Source organism: Antennarius striatus, chromosome 18, assembly GCF_040054535.1.
Source record: "Antennarius striatus isolate MH-2024 chromosome 18, ASM4005453v1, whole genome shotgun sequence".
Classification (NCBI taxonomy): Eukaryota; Metazoa; Chordata; class Actinopteri; order Lophiiformes; family Antennariidae; genus Antennarius; species Antennarius striatus.
Genome location: NC_090793.1, coordinates 14,374,378 through 14,394,885, shown reverse-complemented (window position 1 = coordinate 14,394,885; position 20,508 = coordinate 14,374,378). Strand labels below are relative to the sequence as shown.

General features: G+C 39.2%; 1 protein-coding gene across 10 annotated transcripts in view; it reads left to right on the top strand.

Annotated features, from left to right (window-relative positions):
• The window catches only part of LOC137611737 (receptor-type tyrosine-protein phosphatase F-like), a 174,710-nt gene that overhangs the window by 69,534 nt on the left and 84,668 nt on the right, over positions 1–20,508 (top strand). For all 10 annotated transcript variants that reach the window (XM_068339798.1, XM_068339797.1, XM_068339796.1 and 7 more), the window contains exons 3-4: positions 6,302–6,447; positions 7,199–7,340. In XM_068339798.1, coding sequence (XP_068195899.1) covers positions 6,302–6,447; positions 7,199–7,340 — 288 coding nt within the window. The remainder of the gene's footprint in view (positions 1–6,301; positions 6,448–7,198; positions 7,341–20,508) is intronic.

The window sequence follows — 20,508 nt, the reverse complement described above, 5'->3', positions numbered from 1 at the left end:
CTAAGGTCTTTTTTTGGTCTCTAAGGTAAGGCTGATCTTTGGGTGACAAATTAATGGGGTTAGCAGGGTCGCAAGGGGTTTTGTGGTGATGGATGATGAGGTCACCCCACAATAGGATCTCTGAAGAACTGAGGAGCTATCACATCAGCAAAGCCACCAACCCATCCCCTCCTGAGATCATTTAATGTGTTTAACTTACACTTCCCATCAATTGTGTGGGGAATTGTATTAATAACATGGTCTGAGCAAGTGTGGACATTGGCATTTAACCAGCTGTATTAACAAAGCCTCCCATCAGTCAGACAAATTTCTTTTTGTTTACCCACAACAACCTTGCGTGGTAGTTCCTACTTCTACTCAAGTGGTGTCATACTGAATTCTCTACTTCATATTCAAGCTGTTTTCAAAATGATGTTTCTTCTCTTCTTACTTTCTTTTGAATTCAAGTGTCCCCAAGATGACACTCCTCTACCCAACCACACATGCCTTGAAATCAGCAGTCACACGCCCTTCACAGTTTCAAAATAAAAATGAAAAAAAAATAAGTTTCATCACCATGCAAATGAGAACATTTCATGAAATGAACAAAATGAATATCACAGATGATGTACCCTCAGGGTTATGCAGATGAGCTATGCAGCACAGCAGACACTTAAGCAGGCATTGGCTTGTTAGCCAGGGCCACATACTTCATGAAATTCCATTTTAACGGAGACATGGTATGATTTTGCATTTTACATTTGTCTCGTTCTATGTCATGACTGCACATTGGTTATTTTGAGATAAAGATTTAAGTCTCCAGTCAGCAAGAAACTGTGCTGTCATAATTTAGAAAATGAAATCATAAAATCCATGACATAGTTATCTTTGTTTTACAGCTATAATTTTTTTTAGCAGAAGCACAGTTTTACATTTTTCCGAATGCAATCATCCTAAAATGACTACATTTATGTATTTTTGTTGAATCTCAAGGAGCCAGACAGTTTGAAACCACAGGTAGTAAATTATCTTTTGACAAGATTTAGGCTGGGTGCCTTTTCAAATACCACAGATAGTATAAAACCTCCAACTTTTGACTGCTTCCAGAAACATCCTCATAAACAAAGTGATTGTGAGTGTGAGTGTGTGTGTGTGTGTGTGTGTGTGTGTGTGTGTGTGTGTGTGTGTGTGTGTGTGTGTGTGTGTGTGTGTGTGTGTGTGTGTGTGTGTGTATGTGTGTGTGTGTGTGCGCGCGTGAGTGCGTGCGTACGTGTTTTAAAATGTCATTCATTCACTGACTGGACTGAGAGCTGCCTCCTTTGCCTTCAATTGGCTTGAGAATATGAAAGCCATTACATTGATGTTGCTCATTCTGTGAACAGAGGAGTGTAAGGTAATTGCTCTTAGTGTTCTTGTTCTTCTGTCCTGTCTTGAATAATTCACAAATGTTGAGAAGGCCTGAATGGGGGCTTGTCTCTGTGGTCCACAAAGACACTCAGAGTTTGATGTTTTCCTTCATTTCCTTCATTTCTTCTATAGGTTTTGACTTTTTGCCTTAAGCACAGCATCCCGGTTATGGTGAATAGCATTGCTCTTGTGATTTCACAGAACTTCTGATTAGGCTTACAAGGCTCATCCACGGTTATTGTTTCTACTGTCAAGTTTCTTTGGTTTCTTTGTTATCAGGAGTGAACACAGTGTGGGGTGACATCATCGAGTGGGAGTGGATAGTGGAAGGAAACCAGATCATCCAGCAAAAACTTATACACATGGGGGAATCAGCAAACTCCACCCAGATAGGCCCTTGTTTTTGTTAACACATACATATGTGTGAGGTGACAATAAGTTCGCACAGAAGCTTTAATCCGAGGACAGTGATGACAATTTGCTCAAAATGAAAAAAGCACTTCCACTGTGTGTCACCTTGTGAAGTATTTGTTTAGTATTTCTCAGCGTGGGGAGCAATATGGTGTGATTTGCACTTCTACAAGTAGATGAGGCTCTGGACTGCTGTACATCATTACACAATGACAGCTGTGTTGCTCTCTCTCAGTAGGATGAACTTATGTGACAGATCCGAGAATATAAATGAGATATGTGTGTTAAAAATATTGCAGTGACCATAAATACATTAACCAGTGATATGATTAGGAGAAATATCAGTTCATATTACATTATCCTTGCATATGAATTGAAACATGTGCCATGTGGGGAAAGAAATCCATTGTCCCATGGTGTTCAGCTGAAACTGAGAAATACAGATAGCAAATATGATGTTTATTGGTTTAACAAACAGCCTGAAGTGCAGTTGACTTTATCGATGTAAATAGCTTGTAGGGGAGTCAGCTTTATATGGAATTAATTGCAAACAAGTTGTTTGCTAATGGCCCAAAAATGACCTTAATGGAAATGTTCCATTGAAACAGCCAGTGCTGATGCCATCAGACAAATTTCCACTAAGTGTTGCTTCATGAAAATGACAACTTTCTAATCCATTATTAATAAGAATGAATGGTTTTCTCTCTGCTGTGTGTATATCGATCGCTGATACTCAACACCACAGAGTGGCTTTCATTGGGCACTCTGGTAGGCTTGGGATTACACTAATAGTTAGTCACACAAGTGTCATTTACACAACTCTCCCTGCTGTCTCTGCATTTACTATAAGCTCTGCTCTGAGGCCCCTTTGTAGCTGCTGAGAAAGCATGCAACACAGAAATACTACTTAAATGTTCCAGAACCAGGAAAATTATTTCTGATTTCTGAATATTACCTAAAACTACACTCTTTTGTCTAGTGTCTTTGAAGTTAAATTATGATCTAGTACTAAAATGTGATCAGTATTTATCAATTTATTCTTCAAACCCAGTGTCTGTGATTTCCTTTGACTTGACAGGTGTTCCTGATCCGTAGTCATAGTACTTCGATATAAATCTTCGAAATAAAATAAAGAAAATGCACCAATGTCAGGTTTTAAAAAACCTTACACCTTTCATCTCTCAAATGACCACAGACCAAGACAGCAAATAGCGCTGCAGGCATTAGGTTAACTGAAGGCGGCTTTTTAATCTCTCATCACACAGAACAATCAACAGCCTTAAGGCTCATTCAATGCTGTCTAAATCAGATATATGCAAATCTGTCAACAGCTTGCCCTTACATTTAAAATTGAAGTCAGCATGGCACAAATATGCATCCTTGGGAGTTTTAGTGTGGATGCTGTACTGTTTATTACTCCAGCACAAATACTAATAATAATCTGTTTAACACTTTTTCTGAAGCATTTGATCAGACTATTACACAAGAGATACATTCATTGGCCTAATAGAATAAAAACCTTTTTGGTGTGCACTCACAATTGTGTTTGCTTTCCTTCCATTTGTTTACAGCAGCACTGTGTTACATGGGATCCATGTTTGAATCCTCCAATGCATTAATATAGGCAATTTAATATAGCAGCCTTTATTTAAACTTAAAAAGTAGCTTGAAGTTATGATGTGTTTACCTGTTTTGATTTTGATAACTCCATTTACAGTAGGTGTTTGCACGATGCTTTCAGTGATTAGAGAAATACTTTGGTTAATGATTACATGTTTCGACAGCTTCTCTTTCATTGTTTTGTATGGTAAGTGCCTGACAGATACAAAAAATGGGACACAACTAGATAGTCTGGATTTATGTTAGAGCGGTGTAGGACATGTATGAGACAGTGGTGAGGTGTGCTGTTGGTGTAACAGAGGAGTTCAAGGTAGAGGTGGGACTGCACCAGGGATCAGCTCTGAGCCCCTTCTTGTTTGCTATGGCAATGGACAGGCTGACAGACGAGGTTAGACAGGAATCTCCATGGACTATGATGTTTGCAGATGACATCGTGATTTGTAGTGAGAGCAGGGAACAGGTGGAAGACAAGCTAGAGAGGTGGAGGTTTGTCTTGGAAAGGAGAGGGATGAAGGTTATCCACAGTAAGACAGATCAGGAATGAGTACATCAGAGGGACAGCACATGTTACAGGTTTTGGATATAAAGCCAGAGAGGCCAGACTGAGATGGTTTGGACATGTCCAGAGGAGAGATAGTGAATATATTGGTAGAAGGATGCTGAGTTTTAATGTGCCAGGCTGGAGGCCTAGAGGAAGACCAAAGAGGAGGTGTATGGATGTAGTGAAAGAAGACATAAAGATTGGTGTGAGAGAAGAGGATGCAGAAGACAGGGTTAGATGGAGGCAACTGATTCGCTGTGGTGACCTCTGAAGGGAAAAGGCAAAAGGAGAAGAAAGTTACAGGAAATGCTTAGTGAGGACCAGCTTATCCTTCACTTCCACTTCCATAAAAATTACCTGTAATTTCTAAAATCAAGTGCATCTTCAGTAAATTTGAGGCAGTTCATGGTTGTACATCCTTGAAGTATATCCTAAGAATGCCTTATTAACACTGTGTTTTCCTCCATCTTGGCAACAAAACGAAACCCCCTCATCTGCATTCATGTAACAGCTACAGACAGATGTTGGAGGAAACTCTTCGAAGTAAGGATAGTGATCATCATATCTTATAGAGTCTAACTCACCACACATGGCTGCAATAGTGCAGGATTAAGCATAGACTGAATAGTTAACAAAATAATTTTTCTACATGCACCCTTTCTTGTGTGTAAAAGTGCCTATTACAGACAATTTTGGAGATTCGTCCTGCATTAAGCTAGAACTCTGCAGCCAGTCGTCATTAAATGAGGTACAACGTAATTCTTTTGGGCAATTGTGCACTTGTAAAGGGCATCCACTAAAAGCAAAAAGTGTGTAAAATCGTCCACAGCACTTCATTCGCTTTCAGTCAGCTATTACATACTTTTTTTGCTACAATTGAATTTTTTGGTTTGTGAAAGTGCCTTTTTTTATTTTTAGAAAGACTTGGTTAGCCACATTTCAACCTTAACCCCAGCAGACCAAAAGAAACAAAATGCTATGAAAGTAGTATTTCTATGTAATCAAAAATAAAACAAAAGTCATACTGTCAAAAGTCTTACTGGTACAAAAAAGGAGAATTTTAGTAAATGCGCTATATTGCTGAATTGGTTAAATGAATTGGTCCACTGAAGCTCTCTGGATAAAAACTGCAACACTTTCAAAACTTTGCCTTCAGTTTCACGCAAAAATATTGGCAGCAGGTACCAGGTTGACAAATACAAAATGTACCCTTAAAGACTATACTTGATACTACCTGCATGTCTTCCCTGTTACATTCCAACACTACAAAATGGGATTATTCACTGGGTTGCTACATGGATGGGTCAGATTATTTATGTTCCACGAAGGTCACAGGTAACACATGGATGGCCTGAAGTGCTGTATTACTATTTACATTATTTCAATGCCGACTGACAAACCACACTGCATCATGTTACACTCAGCCTTATAACTAATACAAAATCTAAGTTGATTGTTATTTAAGAGGGATGAGTAAAACATGGAATGGATCATTAAAAAATATAAAACATATCAACCAGACGCATACTTACTACTTTTTTTATCAGGATGAACTGATCATCATGTCACGTTGTTCAATCCAGACTTATGTTGTACATCTTAAGCTGTAAATAAAGCATGCATGTACTTGAGGTACGCACACTGTATCATATTGTCAGCTTGGTTTGATTTTCTGGACATCATAATGCAGTGCATGGTGTGGTGCACTGTATCAACACCCTCAAGGCAAACAGGGAAATCACTGTAATAGGTATTATTGGTTATAGGTTTATTTACCTGTGTCGTAAACACACAACATCTAAGAGGTCACAGGGTTTACTATATTAAAACATGTAACAGTAGAATTTAGATTTTAGGACTATTTGACTGCTAAATATCCTGACAAGTCCCAAAATCCCTTCAACTTTGGTTAATTTCTCCTAGTCCCTGTAATTCTTGGAGACATATTTCTATCGATTCACTTTTACCCTTGGCTAGTGCTAAATAGCTACAACTGCAAGTTTTTTGTCTATAGGCAACAAAGTTTGACCTGTTTGAAATGGTGCATCAAAACGGAGTTAAGAAATTTAACACGATCTAGATACGGGCTCACAATGGCTGGATGTTTCTCCCATGACTGAGCCGCAGGTGTTCACGGTAACAATGTCAGCGTGGGTTTTCTTTGTTGCCTTTGTGTGGAGAAAGTGATACCCATAGAAAACCAATTTTTACATGCCGATGTACCTGGCACAGCTTCGCTTTGCTCTCCTCTCTCACTCATCCTGTCTACTGTTACCCCCCCCCCCTTTTTTTTTTTTAATCTCTGACTATCTCTCTCTGGCCCCTTGGCTCTGACTCTCTCAGGCTCGCCAAGTTTCATCAAATCCCCTGAGGACCAGATAGGCATCTTTGGCGGAGTGGCGTCGTTTGTCTGCCAGGCCACTGGGGAGCCCAAACCTAGAATCACCTGGATGAAGAAAGGAAAGAAAGTCAGCTCCCAACGCTTTGAGGTGAACACTCATTTGTGACTTTTTGAAAAATACACACCGACATGTACTCATGCAGGCGCCAACATGTATTCAAGCAGGTGTAAGACTCACAACCAGACATCACTACATGGACTTCAGACTGCCTGTAACGATGTTTCATTTACACAGATGCATCCATCTTACACCATAAACACTAACAACACATCCACGCAGCACGCACAGTTACTTGCCCTGTTATTAAACACCACTCCTTCTCTTTTCTGAGTGAGACGAGACAGGATCCCCATCTCTTTAATATTCTTACATCTTGATTTAGTCTTCTTCACCTTTTTCAGTCTTTTCACAACTTTTTTCACACTGTATTTCTGTCCAGCCTTACCATAATGTAACAATGTAGTCATTTTAGCAGAGTTGCTCTTAGTCCCAGTCCCAGTGTGTTAGTCCCAGTATTATATTGTATGATGCACTGTGGTGGTCTCCTGTGCATATCAAAGTCAACTGCCACTTGTATTGAAGAAAAAAACTTTACTTATGTCCTGGTGAAAGCCTCATCTGGCAACAGGACATTAAAATCGGCTTTTGTGAAGTCTGTGAAGCTGCAAACTGGCAACTTTTCTCTCTCGTATCAGGATCACAGAACAAAGAAAATTGTAATCTCAAAGTTCGAATAAATTTTATTTATATGTTGCTTAAAAGTGACATCCTTGGAAAAGAAAACAAAGCCCCTCAGAATAACGTTCCCTGGCATTTTGCTTTCTTTTGTGTTTCCAAGGTGATTGAGTTTGATGATGGCTCGGGCTCCGTGCTGCGGATCCAACCATTGCGCACAAACAGAGACGAAGCCATTTATGAGTGCACAGCCACTAACAGTGCAGGCGAGATCAACACCAGTGCCAAGCTCACAGTGCTTGAAGGTAAGATAAACCTCTTTTTTTCTTTTTGCTCAGTTTTGCACTCCATCATACTTTAACTCCTACCCCTCCCTTTCCTGCAGCCAATGTTTTTAAGCATTTATTACGATACATCCAGAAGTGAATATGGGTGTTTGCTCTAATAATTCATAAATATACATTTACATTTAAATATACAATTTGGGTGGCAGTGGTATCGGCAGTTCGATTCCCACTCCCGTCGGGTCATTTGTCGTTGTGTCCTTGGGCAAGACACTTTACCCTCCTTGCCTCCAGTGAGGCACTCGCTGGTGTGTGAATGTGTGTGATTGTTCCGGTGGTGGTTGGAGGGGCTCTAGGAGCAGATTGGCAGCCACGCCCCCATCAGTCTGCTCCAGGGCAGCTGTGGCTACACACGTAGTCTACCATCACCAAGTATGAATGAGGAGTGAATGAATAATGGATCCAATGTAAAAGCGACTTTGAGTGTCCATTATTATTATTGTTACATTTGCAAACTCTTGAGGATTCCTGGTGTTGATGTGGTGTCACGGAGGAGCAGATCTATTGGAATATCAACGCTGCAATACGGAGAAAAAAACGCAAGGAATTTGCTTCTAAATGAAACGGCCTGCAGTTCAGCAACTCAGCAAATATATGACCTGGAATTTAAATAAGATTCTAAGGTATAATGCTGTGTTTACCTGTTTCCCTTTCTTCAGAAGTCAATTTGAATTCTCTACCACAATTAATCATGTCACAATCAATAAAAATAATAAATTGACCCATAAAAACCTACGATAATGACTGATGAATAAATTGTGTGATTTAAATATATATTTACATGTCAATGATTCCCTACTGTCCAAAGAACTTGGAGAAAAATGAACTTAGTAGTAATTAGGTGCACCCTCTGTGTCTGCAGGTGAGTTCGAACTCCATTCTCTTCTCATTCATGGATTTAATGTATGTGATTCAAGTAGATCGTTCAACCTATGCTGCCTTACATGTCACTGAGCTACGAGTGTGATTTCTTCCTGAATTTATGATAATATTCTCAAGGGGGTGCTAGTCTTCGTAAGAGTCTATTTCATTAGAACAATAACAAAGAATGAAGTTGAGAAGCTGGCTGATGAGAGGTTTAAATCCATCCACAGCGTTTACAGTACACTTACAGAAGCTCCCCTCTCATTCAAAGACAGCCATTCCATCACATCTGGAATCCCATCTCTCTTTTGCCCACTTTTCCTTTTTTCTGTGAACATGCTAGTCTTATTGCATGGATTTGTGTATTCTTCCCAAAGGGGCCTTTCCAATGCAGAAAGTTTTTCTTTCTATCTCTCCTGTGCACTAGGTTGTGAGAACTTCCGTGACTGGCACAAATACACAGCACTGACATGACATGAATGAGATTAGCATTAAACTCATTGTTGAAAGGCAAAATAGAATCTTCTCATTTAGTAGAACAGAAAGATGGACAATAGTCTTGCCCAGCAGATTGTACCTGCTAACCAGCATAAATAATTTACTGAAAAATTAGTTTTAAGTCTGTGAGCCTGTTCTCAGTGTCGTAGCTGCTAACACTGGAATGAAGTACACTATTATACAGACCAAACATATGTGATGTATTGCTTTGTCTAAGTGGCTTCACCTGTGCTTGCATGCATTCTCATTATGGGAAGTGATATACGTAGGTATTTAACTGCTCTCTGTTTTTTTGGTGTAAGGCACATGTGAAAGTCACAATTAAAAAATATTTTTTTAATTGTATTTTATATATATTTTTTAAAATATGCACCAATTCAAAGTGAAATTGTGTATGATGATATCGACAGTGAAGCCAAACAAATTCTGCTTGTGGTAATCCCAGTAAAAATCTGTTCCTGAGTCTCCACCTCTACACAAAGGGATTATTCTGGTGTAGGCAAACCAGAACAAAGTAGGTGAATAAAAAAACATTATGAACTGCTGCTGCCAGACTACAATATCAAGCAAGCCAGCGCTACATTACCTGTCTAGAGTGAAATGGCAGGAGGCCAATGTTAACAACCGGCTGGTGAATGCTGAAGTCTTTGTCAGACATTTAGAAGGGTGAAGAGATGGATTTGCTAGAACTAAATCAGGCTGCTGTCAACTGACTTTGTATCTGCTGAAGAGAATTATCACTGCCAAAACTCACAGTAAGAGTCAATATGCTGTTGCCGTGACACTGTCTTTTGGCCTTTTTGCTTGTTATTGTTCTGAAATATATTCAAACACATTTAATTGTACATGTAAATGATGGGATGTGTGGATGTTTATTCGATCAATGTCTCAACACACATTCATATATATTATTGCAATCTAGATGATTAATGGATTCTCTAACATTCATCGAATTGCAAACAATGAAATGTAATAGATAAGTATCCTCCTTGAATAAGTGCGCTCTGCTTCTCCAAAATTTGCAATAACCTTTTAATTAGTCTGGCAACATTTTTCTTTTTTATTACATGAAGATTGGAAAGTGTTAAACATACAGCACACAACACATTTGATGAAAATTACTTCCCCAGCCTATTCGTCCATAACTTCGGGATGTGCCCAACAGCTGAAAGATGATTCATGAATTCATGCAACATTTATTCATAATCATAGATATGTACACAGTCAGCACAAACACACAACCTCACTGAATAATTTTATCAACTTGGCTCTATTTTCAGAGTATTGTTTGTAGCCAAGCAATACATCAAGTTCACATCAGCCAAGAAAACTCTGGGGCATCACCAAACAGACAAGACTGATGTTCGCCCTCCTTAATGGTACAGTGGTAGTCTGAAATCTGACGAATTGGTATCGCATCACAATGTTTCATTGTTGAATCAAATGATGCAATCTGTATAAAGTGACCAAGGATCTTACTTCTTGGCACTTCTGAATAAAGTGACCAAGGATCTTACTTCTTGGCACTTTATTCACTGCAGTGCCACTAACACGCCTTTGTGAGTCGTAAAACAGGACAACAGCTGTCTTGAGTCAAATTAATGAAGAGAAATTCAGAAATGCTTAAAAACACATCATGCTGCAGTCAGCCTTCCTCAAATGAATGGAAGTTGAAAGTTAAAACACCCACTGCTGGAGAGAACACTCACATTCATTGTGTGACTTAAAGTACACGTGACTTTGCATCCGCATGTAGTTGTAGTAATACACTGAGCACCCTATCAAGAGAGGCAGTGAGAATGATGGGGTCATTACACCATTAAGTCAATCTGGATTATATGTTTAAGCAGAGCAAAGGAAGGTTGAGCATTAATTATGAATATTTCATACGCCAGCTCTTTTTTTGGTATGCCAATCCTGCAAAATATGGATTATGAAAGTTGCGTTGGTGCAGCTTCATATGTGCTCACAGAAAGACTATAGAACACAATCGAAAAAATAGAAGTTCATTACAATGTCTGGATCCATTTCTTGTAATTTTACTTCAGTATCTCAACATAATTTTTATCTATACTACCAAATTCATATTTAACACCAGGGTATGTCATGAAACTATTTTCTGTGGCAGTGCATTGATTAACACTTGTCAAAATAGGGACTAGAGAGTTATTTTTCACACATTCTCATTTGCAGTTACTTCTCAATGAAAATTGACCTCAAGCTTTTGTTCTTGCGCTCATTCTATCCTTGGTATTGGTTTTGTAAAATGACGGTCTGTTTTTGCAGATAGTATTGTGATACAGTTTAAACTGCTGCTTGCCTGTTGGTGAGTTCCAAAGGCACATTTTCATACCAGAGCCCGGTTGGGCTTTCCATCATGAGACTTTGGTCCCTATGTAATTCTGTCGTGCTGTAAGAGCCTTGTTCTTTCTCTGTGTTGGTTTTCATGCCCCCAACCAAGAAGTCATGCTTCTTAGGCTTTGTTACAGACATAGCTACTGAAGCATTTCTCACCGGTTGCATGTGAAAGAAATACAGAATATAAACAGGTGAACCAAGTTGTGACTTTATTGTTGTTACTCTGTCATGATTCAGAATCTTCACTATTATACCCTTTTCTCACTCAGAATAATGAATAATGATCTACTTCCTAAATAACTTCTTTTGAAGCCTTAAAAGGTTGTGAAGGAAAGGAAAGGATCTGACCTTTACGGTTGAATAATGATGCAGACAATCTTGAGACCAGAGGTTTAGGTGTGCTTAAGAAATGTCGTTGCTGGCAATCTTTCATTTTCTTTTCTTGTCTCTTGTCTTTAAAGTATATTTCTGCCTTCTTGTCTCTTTAACTTGTTATTTGTATTCTGTCATCCATTCCATCTTTCTGTACACCCCTCTGTTAAATATGCTGGACAGTGTGTCTTTGGTATGATGTTACAGGGTAGTATATATAGAGAGAGATGACCAGCAGGAACAATCACTTGTTACTTGGATAAGGATACCAATATTTTGTTCTTCAATATTTTGCGTTCCTCTTGAATTTTTCTGCCTCAGTAAATGTTCAGGTAAATGGTTCTTTTCTCAGTGATGTATGAAATAAACTCCTGCGACCAGAAAATATACTGTATATGAGCTCACACCATCAGTCCGAAGTGTAGCATGTTAGCACTTCTCCACATCAAAACAATCTTTCACACATTCCTCGTGTTTGATGAGTATTTAAAATATAAAATTCAATGGCTCTGATCAAGAAATAAATAAGATGGTGACAGAACCATGTCATAACACTAATTGTGATGATAAAATGATGAGGCTGTGTGGGGCAATGCATAGAGTGAGTGCTTCCTCAAGTGGAAAGTCTCTGGTATCTAAAGCCAAAACTAAATTCTGATTTTATTCCTTTAGCAAAATCCTTTAAGAAACATAGTTTTAATTAATTAGCTTCTATCACCAACCAGGGAATTGCAGCAATGATGAGATGCAAAAAAAAAAGGCTTACAGCAATATACTGTATGTGAAATAGGTATAGTTATTTTTTCAGTAAAAACAAATCACACAAACATTTAGATTAATTTGAGGTCATATATTATACGTTATTCTAACATATATGTTAAATAAAACTGTTGACTAGTCCCATATAACTTCATTAGTTTGATTTCCAGCAAAGGCTGGAAATGTTCAGCCAGATCTGTTGAAGTCATTTGTTTAAGACCTTAAGAAGATAAACAGCTTTAACTCACAAACTATTATCAGTAGTTTCAGCAAATATGACTTTTAAGTAGTCATCTAAAATAAATATCAAGCTGATATCCATAGAGTTCCTGTCACTCAGGATGCTTACTTATGATTAAGTCATTCTCTTGTCCTTAGGGAGGCGTTGGACCTGTTTCTAGAAGGGAGGGATGTTATGATATCAGATCAAAAGCCTCCTGATTACTAGAATCCTCCTCTTTCAGAAGGATCATTCTGGTATGATCATTCGTACCAGGTTTTTTGAAGTTCCCTAGTAAATATCTGAGTATTTTCGTGAAGGTCAGTTAAGAAATATAAAATGATTCAAAGGCTCTGCAGTGGACAGAAATGGCCTTTGATTAGCTAAAGTATGTCAAATTTAAAACATTTGAGTAATGCTGCCCTTTATAATGCCAAGTTCTCAATATCAAGTTCTGCACAGTAGCTTTAATGAAACATCAGTTTACAGATAGTTGTTAGAAATTTGAAATTCAATTCAATGCAATGTTCCAGCTTTACTCTGTAGACAGTGTGCCCTGTGTTTGGTGGAATAAACAAATTCCAATCTCAATGGTTAGGAAAGGCATTATTTTCTTTGAATGCATTATACTGAAGCTCCTTGTGCAGAGGCAAAAATGAATGTGACACAATGAATAAATATTTTTATCTACGTAATGCTAGGCAAATGTGGACAACAAACCTGACGGGATAAACACCACTGAAATCACATTTGTCTTCTTCCCAGGCAAGATAAAACATACAGAAGCTATTCTGGAATGATTTAATACCAAGCAATGCTACTCCAACGACTTAATCCTCTACCTTTTCCTTTCCTTTCCTTTCCTTTCAAATCCTGACTGTGACCACAGTAACGTCTGTTGTGAAGGTCTCTTCCCCAACGTTACTTTTTTCTCTTTAATTTTTTTATGTAATGGTTATGCTGATATTTAATGGCTGTTCCTTCAGTGGGCAAGACATGTTTAACATTGCAGACTTCAGTAATTATTCAGGGTTGTTTATTAAAGTGATTGAGACCGCAAATGTCGAAGTTTACTTTAGTAGAACAGGTTTGGCTTCTTTACACATTGGGCGGCTATTTGTCTCGACATGCAGTTGAATAACAGAAGCTCAAACTTGCACGCACGCAAACCATTCAGGAAGAGGGCTCCTCACGCGATCACACAACCACACGTAAACAAGCAGATCTGCAGTCACACCTACAGCAAATCCATTTATTTCTGATCTTCATTTTACAGCAGTGTCACGCTATTAATTTGGTTGGAGGACCAGTGTCACAGATCATGCCCAGCTTGACTGGTGTGATGTTTTCACCAAAATTCTCACAACAATAAGGAAGAGCGGAATCATCGTCCTGACCACCCAGTCTGCATGAAACCATTAATTAAAGGAACTTCGGTATTTTCAGGGTAGATGAACTAGCACTGTGGTGGTATGATTTTGTCTTATGGAGATGAAAAAAAGGATATGTCACAACAGGAAGGCAATCAATGTCTGTCTCACTTTAGTCTTTACCGACTAACCCCACCAAAGTGTACAGCCTAAAGAGATATTCATTATTTACATAAATTTGTAGATATATCAAATATGACGTTTAGTAAACAAATACTAACAAAGTATGATAAGTAGGAAACACAGGCACTACATGAATATGTTGTAAATATCCATAAGTAGGCAAAACTGTAAGATAATAACAAGTGGAACCTTAATATGTAGTTTCTTGCCAGGATAACCAGTATGTTTTCTTTAAGCAAGTATCTCAATCTCGGACGGCAAAATAGCCAGCCGCACTTTAATCATGCTCCAAATCACTGCTCATAGTGCTCTTGTGTTTTCTGTTCACCTTCGACAGATGAAGGCATCTAGTTTGATTATACTTCCGTCAAGCGAGCAGATCCCTGTTTGAATCATGGCCATTCTCTTGCAGATATTTAGGTTCAAAGTCAGGATTTGTGTTCAGTAAGATGGGGATGTTGTACTTCCTCTGTAGCATTAATGTAAGCAAGACAACATTTGCATCCCAGTCATCAAACCACTCTGGTCACTGCAGCATCTCTTCCAAATATTTTAGAGATGGTTGTATAATTACACACATTTCCTCCCGTCTAGGATACATTTTTCTTCACAAACTGTTAGGCTAAGTCAGAACCAAGTGTGCCTAAAGTCTGTGGTCCCTCTTGAGTCAGATAATGTCCATACAGCTAATGTCATCTGTAACACATGCTCACCATAACAATTCAAAATCTGGCGCCAGCAGTTTTTAACACTTTTGTCATTTGCATTGCTCTTGTGTGTTTACATAATCAAGTGTCTGTCATCTTTATTGATCATATTCCTTTACTGTGGATGAATAAACAATGATTATTATGGTTATATTTCATATAATTCACTGTATGCACTCACTGTCAAGAATGCAGCGCAGGGAGGCAGGACTCAAGTGCACGACACTGAGCGGTAAAATCAGAAAACAAAGTTTATTCCAGGCGGGGTTTGGTACAAAGGTAAGGCAGTCAATCCAGGCAGAGTTATCCAAGGCGGTAGGCAAAAAGGCAAGGTCAAAATACAAGCAAGGTTCAAACACGGTAAATCGAGAGTTTTGTCTTGCGACTCAGCTGCTTCTTCACCAGAGCAGACCTGTAAAGCGACCACATCGTGCGCAAGCTGCATCGATCCGTCTGTCTATCTCCCGTTCCATCCTTCCCTCACTCGTGAACAAGACCCCAACTCCTCCACTTGGGGCAAAGACTCTCCACCAACCCGAAGAGGGCACACCACCCTTTTCCGTTCAGGAACCATGGCGCTGAAAGAGAGAAGCTCTCCTGGAGGTGGGAGTTTAAGACCTCACTGACAGAGGATTCTGCCAGACGTTCCCAACAGGCTCTCAAAACACATTTGGGCCTGCCGAGTCTGTCCGGCCCCCTGCTCTGCCAGCGGATCCAGTTCACCACCAGGTGGTGATCGGTTGACAGCTCTTCCCCTCTCTTCACCTGAGTGTCCAACACTTGCGGTCGGACGTCTGATGATAAGTCAACAAAGTTGATCATCGACTTGTTGTGGTGCCATGTGTGCTTATGGCCATCCCTGTGATTGAACAAAATGTTTGTTATGCACAAACTGTTACTAGCACAGAGGTCCATAACAGAACACCACTCATATTCAGATCGGGGAGGCCATTCATCCAAATCACCCCATTCCAGGTCTCACTTTCATTTCCCACGTGAGCGTTGCAGTCCCCAAGGAGAACAATTGAGTCAGTCGGAGCAATATTTAGTACCCCTCCCAGGGACTCCAAGAAGGCCGGGTGTTGTGCACTGCTCTTTGGCCCATTGGCCAAAACAACAGTGGGACACCTGTCCTCAAACCGAGGCGTAGGGATGCGACCCTCTTGCTCACTGAGGTGAACTCCAACATATGACAGCTGAGCTGTGGGGCAATGAGCAAGCCCACACCGGCCTGTCGCCTCTCACCTTGGGCAACAACAGAAAAGTGGTGAGTCCAAGGGTTCGGGTTCTAAAGCCCAGGCTGTGGGTGGAGGTGAGCCTCTCAACCTCCCTCACAAGCTCTGGCTTCCCCCCCAGCGAGGCGACATTCCATATCCCTAGAGCTAGACTTTTTGTCTGGGGATTGGGTTGTCGAGCCCCATGCTGACGACTGTCACCCAATCCACTTGGCCCACGTCGTCTTTTCGGGCTGAAACTCTGGCCCATGGGCAGAGTTGACATTAGTTCATAAAAGCTAGTTATATTCAAAAAAATGTGTAACTCATTTTCAGAGAACTAATATTTTCATTCAATATTGCTTTAAAGGAATTACTTTTGAATTCAATTGGACATAAATGTAAAATTTGTGATATCATAAATTAATCTCTCATGTTATACTATGTTTATGGCTACATTTTATGTCTGCTGCTGTCACTACAGCAGGGTTTTCCTGCATTTTTCTCTGTATCACACAAAACTAATGATTGCACAGCCAGCAACCCAAACAACAACGAACAAGTAGACATTCTTGGAACTATGGAAGACAATTAACAATGTAATCTGAAAGCCTGCAAAAACTGCTTTACTGAAGTGGTTGTTTTACTGGGGTCTATTAGTTTTTGATAGTGTTACCAATGTTACAGCACCTAAAAAATGATCATGTGTACACGTCCAGTACATTTGAGACATGTGATGATACTATTTATTGCTTCATGTTGACAACATACTGAGCAGACATAGACATTTCCTGATGGGAGTAATGCATTGGAAAATGACACATATACCCCTGTCAGTTAGTCAGTTACAGAGCAAGGTCTCTTGTAAAGCTCTGTGGGGCAACAAGTCAGCAACCCCCAGAGCCCTCTTGCTGTGGATAGATGTGGTTGCTGCATGACAGGAATTTCTAATACCTACATTCAATGAGCTGGCTAATGGGAGTCCTTTCACCCTGACCCCTTTCCTCACACATTTACACGCCAGGCCCTTTTGGCTTACCCACTGGGCCATAGAATGGAGAGGAGAAGGCCGTACCCAAAATCAGCCTGGCATTGTCTTAATCATGACATTTTCGATGTGTTTAATAGTCATAGTCCCTTTTTTTTAAAATGATGGTAAGCTGTGTTTTTCAAGGTTGTAGTTGATCAGACTGCTTACGGCTATCAACAGCGCTGCTGATTTTGCATACATTACTTCCACATCAATATGTTTAGCCTGCATTGCAAAGGAGGGGTAATTGAGGAAGCTGATTTCCTTTCAAAAGGTAGTAAAGGTATTTGAACATATTTAGAGCATACCTTATTATACGTTAACATTAACATTGTATCAATTATTCTTATATTTCTTATATTTATTTTATTTTTTAGTGTACAATCCTCCCCCAGTTATTACCTATTTACGTAAAAGAACAACTAATTGCACATGATTGACAAGCGTGGGGAGGAGGTAGACCTCAACATATACTGTACCAATTAATACAATCAAATCAAGTCACTGCTTTCAACATATGATAGATCAAAGTAATCAAACACTAACTAGTATTGTGTGCTTCAAACTATGTTGTGAAACGAGTGTTTGTGGTTTTACTGTGCAAGATATAGCCCACTATTCCAGCAGCTACACCACACACAAGCTGTGCATTCATGAAGTCACATGTGGTTAGTTGACAGAGTTGATTAATATGAACCCTTTGGAAATGCAGCCATGCAAGAAAAAAAAATTGTATGGATTGGGAGTCGTAGCGGAATTTAACACAGCTGAATGCTTTTATTCACATGATGCATAGAGAATTAATTAGGCCTGCTCTATGGATATTAGTATAACCATTACTAGTATCAGGTACTGGTATTGAAATTTAATTAAATGATACCCAGCCCAACTTTACAGAATAGCACCAGAAATCAAATTATTTTAGTAGATGGTTAGAGTTCATCCTTTTTATCAGCATCCAATATTTCTGCCATTGACTGGTATTTACTGTATTTGCTTTTGTCAAAGTGAACACTTAAGAGGTTGTCCAAAATACATTGACTCACATACTGCGTTATTCAGTAGCTCTGACTGAAAACATACAATAAGTAAAGGCTGTCACAGGAGCCCAGTCAGTGAAGATTTAATTAACAGAACCTGCCACATTCCTCTACATCCACTGCCTTTCTCAGAACTCATAAAAGCCATCCCTATCTTCTTTAATTACTGTAAGATGTCACAATAAAGCTTTGCAGATGATTAATTTGAGTTGTTCAGAAGATCAATTAATTCATTTATTTGCAAACCGCCACTTTGTTTCTTTTTGTAGGGTGAATTCATTCACCACCACACTTCCTGATTACCCCCCCCCCACTCCCTCCACACACACACGCACGCACGCACGCACGCACACACACACACACACACACACACACACACACACACACTCCTCCCCTTCCTCCCTCTCCAAGATATCTGGAGGAATAATCTTTATTTTGTATTACCACAGAAATTCACCATGAACCATGGCTTTTCAATCTAAGACACAATTTCATGAAGTGAGTTGTAAACCACAGACTGTGCACTCCATAATACTGCGTTATATGATCTCAAGGGTTTTCAATCAAACTCCTGTTGGTAGGACTGCTGGTTGGTAATTAGAACTGCGTAGTTAATATAGGATGTGCTTCTGTGCTGCAGTACTTTCCCAACAAGGAGTCTCATTCAGTTTAAGACATGATTTTAAAGAGACCACCCTTGTGTTGCAGCCATCGTTTAAGGCCACATTTATGTTCTTACTGGTGAGCTGCAACATAAATAACCGATTTGACGCATGTGGCAGGGCTGTAGATCATACTGACAACAGTGGAAGCATGATATCAGATAGGAGGAAAAAAGGAAGAAGCAGAGATGAATCGGAATATAGAGAGGAGATGATAAAAGAAGGGATTAAGGGGGAAAGAGAAGGAAAGCATTTGGGAAGAATTAGATGACTGTTGTTGATTATCTGACTGCAGCCAAAAAGTAAGGCCACCGAAATGTGTATTATTTTAAAGGTCATAGAATGCATTACAGTCTTTTTACTCCAAATGCACTTCAATAAATAAGCAACTAAAGTTTTACAAAGCTACTTGTATGTCACATTTATTTATAGTGACACTGTTTTTGTCATATTGTGTGTTTTATGATGGTCCTTTTCATGGAGGTTTGCCTGTGCTTGTAGGTGACATTTGTTTGATACACTACTGTCTCTATAGGACCTACCCATCGCATTTCCCAGTGTGACTTTAACTTTAAGATTTCACAGTTTTTATGAAATTCCAACATCAATTAGGTATATTATAGCTGAGAATTCCATGCCATTCAAACCTTTTCAAATCAAAAGTGGAGAGGTAGCCCTTTAATTATCAGTTGGGTCTGTCTGACCTTATTTGGAGCCAAGTAGTTGCTACTGTACTGTGGCCGGGTCTCACAAAGAAACAATAGCCTTTTCTGTAATTGCTATCAAACACATACAAGGTGAAAGTCAACTGAACCATAAAAAATGTTAATAGAGGAAAGCTTAACAGATTTTTAACCCTGTCCAAACCATCTAGCTTTACCAACATTGTTGTTGTCCAAAATGAGAAACTGTTTGCTTTGAAAGAACAATTGTTTTCATTTTCTGAGTGAACTGAGTATTTTTTACACCATCAGTGATCCAACTATACATACAGTATTACTCTTAGTTTGACTCATGTTAGCTTTGGCTTCCTGTTTGCATATCCGTCTACACCTGACACCTCCCCATCCACTTCAGTGTCTTTGGCAAATTCGTTCAGCATCTGTATCAATAGTGTTTTTGGCTAGAAATAGCCACATATCATGTCCTTTGATACTTTGAGGGTGCTTTCCCCCTTCCTATTGGTAGATTGCCCTAGGAACAGCTTTGTCACTCACATTTATTTCATTGTTTGGTTTCCCTTGCAAGTTGCACTTGCAAAAGGGTGAATAATTAAATGGGTTTTATCAATTACATTGTAGAAACATTAAGGCTATAATCTTTGTTGTGTTCAGAACTAACAAGCCCTTTAGCAAGCCCCTACTATTTAATAACATGTAGGATTTTTTTTAGTCAGGCATCAGCTGATAGTCAAATGCTGTATGTCCTCACATGCATGCAACCTACATATGAAAATAGTCCACACATTCCCAGAGCAAAGACATATTGATTTTTACCTACTGTCTACTAAGTTTAAACTCTAAAGCAGGTTATACGACTGAATTTACTTTTTTTTGTCGCAAGTGGCTTTGTTTTTGGCACTGTGGTCCTTGCAATGAAGACATTACCAATTTAAAAAAATATCCCAAATATTTATGGCATTTCGTCACCATAATCATTTCAGGAGTGTAGTGATGTGAGTCAGTTTAATTATTGATACTTACTAAAAGAGGCTTTGGGTAGCTTGCAAGCATGTACACAACTCCTTTCACGTAGCAGCAGTGTAGGCTCTTTAATATTCCTAGATATATGTTCCATCATTGCATGTTGCCTCTGAAGGGATGTTTCCTGGTAACGCTAACTTAAACACTAA